At 36.8% G+C, this 4,014-nt stretch overlaps 1 protein-coding gene across 1 annotated transcript; it reads right to left on the minus strand.

Moving 5' to 3' along the window:
• LOC140839598 (bHLH transcription factor RHL1) lies at positions 1-3,783 on the minus strand. The gene is made up of 7 exons (XM_073206425.1): positions 3,264-3,783; positions 3,037-3,129; positions 2,757-2,918; positions 2,617-2,682; positions 1,455-1,520; positions 1,082-1,165; positions 1-442 (listed from the first exon to the last, which is right to left on the minus strand). Exons 1-7 carry the CDS (start codon positions 3,696-3,698, stop codon positions 74-76), a joined length of 1,275 nt encoding a protein of 424 aa, XP_073062526.1. The 5' UTR covers positions 3,699-3,783; the 3' UTR covers positions 1-73.
• Between the last annotated feature and the right edge of the window lie 231 nt (positions 3,784-4,014).

A 4,014-nucleotide genomic window follows, 5' to 3' on the forward strand; every position in this document is an offset into this window, starting at 1 on the left:
TTTTTCCTTTCCTTTCTTCAAAGAAAAATAGTTAAAAAATAGAAAGGAAAAAAAACAGTGCGAACTCTCCCACTCACGGCTTGGAAACAGAATTGGCGTCTTTGAGCGAGGTTTCTCCGCCGCCGTTAGCAGCAATGGTTGCGGATTGTACGGTCAAAGCCGACACACTAGGGGAAGTGGGACCACCAGCCTCGCCGTTGAGTAGTTGGTTGTTGTTGGAGGCGGAGACTAAGGGGTGGTGGCTCCTGGTGTGACACGTGGAGGTGGAGATGGCGGTGGCGAGTGAGATGGGCATGAGGCAAAGACCCTTTCCTTGAAGATACTGCATGGCGGAACCCATGTCTTCCTCCATCAGCTTCGCCACCTGGTGCTCCGTCACCGTCATGCCGTCGTTGTTGTTCGATGATGACGCCGTTTTTGTTCCGTTACCATTCCTTCCTCCCTGTACAAAATATCAAAATCAATTCCACCAAATCTAAACTCCTATTTAATTAATAATTGCAGCTCATATTATTATCAACACGTATCTATTAAAAAATCCGGTTTGATGTTCATTTTTGTTCGGTGAATACAGCTAATTTACAAAAAAAACAAAATCTTGGGAAGTATATGAATCACATCATTAATTTGATAAATAGATCAACTTTTTTTTTTTGAATTACAAAAATTTTAAAAATACACAAAATATACGCAAGTGGAGTGTCTTATCAGAAAAAAGGTGCACGCGTGATGATGCTTTATTAAGAGGGACATAAATTTAAGTATATATTTTTTATAACAAAATAAATAGAAATCTTATTTTAATCCCACTCTTCTCCTAGTAATCCTCATAGTATGTTTTTAGTGAGACGATCTCACGAATTTTTATCTGTGAGACGGGTCAATCCTACCGATATTCACAATAAAAAATATTATTTTTTCATATAATCTAAATAAGATATCAATCTCACAAAATACGATCCGTGAGACCATCTTACATAAATTTTTACCTAATCCCCAACTCTCCAATACCAATCATTATAACAACATTAAGACATCCTTCCGAAAAAAAAAACAAGAGAATAACAACAAAGTAATTTACCTCGGAGGACATATCGGCAACTAGGGGGTTAGCACCAGCACCAGCACCAGCACCAGCACCACCCAATCTGCTCATGCTCAGAACCTGCCCACAAAGAAGAAGAAAATATTAACCAAGAGGAAGAATTTTACAACATGTTATAATTAATGCAGAATATTAACCAAGAGGAAGAATTTTACAACATGTTATAATTAATGCAGAATACAGAAAGTTATTATACTAATAATAAACCCCCATCTTTACAATGTTATTAAATATTTTATCACCCATTACAATTCGTCAACTAGAGAATCAGTGCAAATATTTTAATCGAATACTTTAATTAAACAAGAAGCATTTCTTTACTGAGATGGAAGAGAGAGAGAGAGATTACTTTGACTTGGAGCTGTAGGAATTTGACATAGTCGATGATCTCATCCAGCATTGAGGCTTTGTCTGTCTGTCATTTAATGCCCCATAACAATTATTAATCTCATAACATAATAATCCCACTCTTTTTAGGTTAACGAGATAAGATCTTGCCACATATACAATTTTAAAAAAAAATGAGTCCTATATATGCATGGACAAATCTTAGTCATACATCCTATCATGGAGGTAATGCCCACATGGGTAGGACGAAATAAACCCTTTTTTATCCCAAGAAATTTCCCAATTAATAAAATAACAACATGGTTAACACTAAATAAACTACTCTAATCATATTTGCATACATTAAATCATATTTTCATGCTATGTGGAAAGAAACACACACCCATTTGGTATAAATATTTATATCATATCTATCCGATCTACCCGATTTAATAATCATGAGTGGATTATGAATAAATCATGCCACCCAGAATTTTTAAGGATGTGCTTGTCATTACAAAAACAAATTCTCTTTAAGTAACTACTATATGCACACGTGCCGCACGTTAGAGAGTTTGATTAGAACCTTAGTATTGGCTAAAACGAAACAGCATGTGAATGGAATTGATTAGTAAATAATGAGATTCTACCCACACTCTGATTATTAATTAACATAAAAAAAAGTTCAAGTATTAAAGAAGACTTTGTACTAAACTAGGCATGGATCAGAACTCAATCAACAACATAAACAAAAAAAGTGGTTTTCATGTGAGACCGTCTCACGGATCTAAATATGTAAGACGGGTCAATCCTATCGATATTAACAATAAAAAGTAATACGCTTAGCATAAAAATACAAAATTTTAATGGATGTCCCAAATAAAAATTTGTCCCACAAAATACGATCCATGAGACCATCTCACACAAATTTTTGCCAAACAAAAATTAATACATCGTTTAGCTCGTAAAAAATGTCGATAAATTGAAAGATAACCATAAAAAAAGTGACGATAAATTGAAAGATAACGATAAAAAGGATGACGAGGAGAATAAGCATTTTCTTTAAATCACTTTAGTCAAAAACTCTTGGTAAAAAGACACCAAAATTTTGATTGATACCAAACTTAAATAATTTTTTTAAATCATAATTATAATTAAAATAATAAAGTGAAAAAGGAAATTACCTTGTTAGCATTAGGTACAAGCTCCTGCAAGGACTTCATCCTCTCCGCGATTCTCTCTCTCCGTAACTGCCCACGATTGAATTTCAACTTCCCCACACAAGAAATGGCAACAAACTTGTACTATACTGTACATGACTTACTCTTTCGGCGATACTGTGGGGGTCAGTAGCCTGTCCTCGCCTTGCCCTCACCCTCTGCTTCGGCTGTCCTGCTGTCCCACCACCGCTCGTACCGCTCGCCGCCGGCTGATTCATCTCCGGCGCCGCTGCTCCACCGAATTTATGGGATTGCAATGCTCCACCCTTTTAAAAATTTAATTAATGTTTACATGAGAATCGACGACCAGAAAGTAGTGAGAATATGTTCATGCGAAGGAATGAATGGATGTCACGTAAATCTCATTAATTTGGGGGGAAGAACCTGGGAGTGGAGGAGATGTTGAGGCTGATTTGAAGAATGCCCGATTGATCCGGTGAAGCCATTGAATAGAGATTTGATTGAGTCATCTTGATCCTGTATTTATTTAGCAACAATTAAGCATTACGCTGATTTCAGCAAATGAAATTAAGCGCACAAATCATAGCAGTTTTTTTTTTATAATTATTTGAAAAGAATTATTATTATTTATGACAAAAAAAATGGCTTACAGGGTTAGCAGATTGGTAGCAGGAACCGTCAATGACGTCGTCTTGATCAGCATGAGGGATATTGAGAAACCCAATATCGGCAGCGGACTGGGAACGGAGGTCATTGACGGCGAGGCCTCGGGAGAGCAATAACTGCTGCTGAAGCATCAAAGCCTTGGCAGCACCGTGGCTTATCTGCTGCTGCCTGAGCTTCGAAGCCAACAGCGCCGTGGACTGCTCCTCCATGTGACATGGGGGCGGCGCGTGGTCTTCAGGCCATGGGAAGGAAGAGGCAGATGAAGGCACGGAAGAGAACATTTGGTCGAGAAAATCGTCGTGGGACGAGGTTGGGTCGAAGTGGGAAGACGTTGACATCTGGGAATTGTGGATTTCTCGAAGAGATACAAGTGGGTTCAGATTGTTCATTTCCGGCAGTTCTCTGCTAGTGGGTTGCATTGAGAAATCACAGAAACGAGAGGAGAATCATGTTAGGGGTTTGGGAAAAATTGGAATGTTTATGGAGAATGAGGTGTCGCCATCTACTCCAAGCTCCAATATATAACAGAAACACGGCCTTTTCGACTGTTCACAATAAAATAATACAAAAATCATATTAGTTGTAATAGATGAATTTTATGAACACAAATCTTTTATTTAGATTATTTATGAAAAAGATATTATTATTTTTATATAGATATGAATAAAGTTGATCCATGTAATAAATAAATAATTAAATCATTTAAAAATATATATATTCATAAAAAAATGAGTA

This window comes from Primulina eburnea, chromosome 8 (genome assembly GCF_022965805.1).
Source record: "Primulina eburnea isolate SZY01 chromosome 8, ASM2296580v1, whole genome shotgun sequence".
Classification (NCBI taxonomy): domain Eukaryota; kingdom Viridiplantae; phylum Streptophyta; class Magnoliopsida; order Lamiales; family Gesneriaceae; genus Primulina; species Primulina eburnea.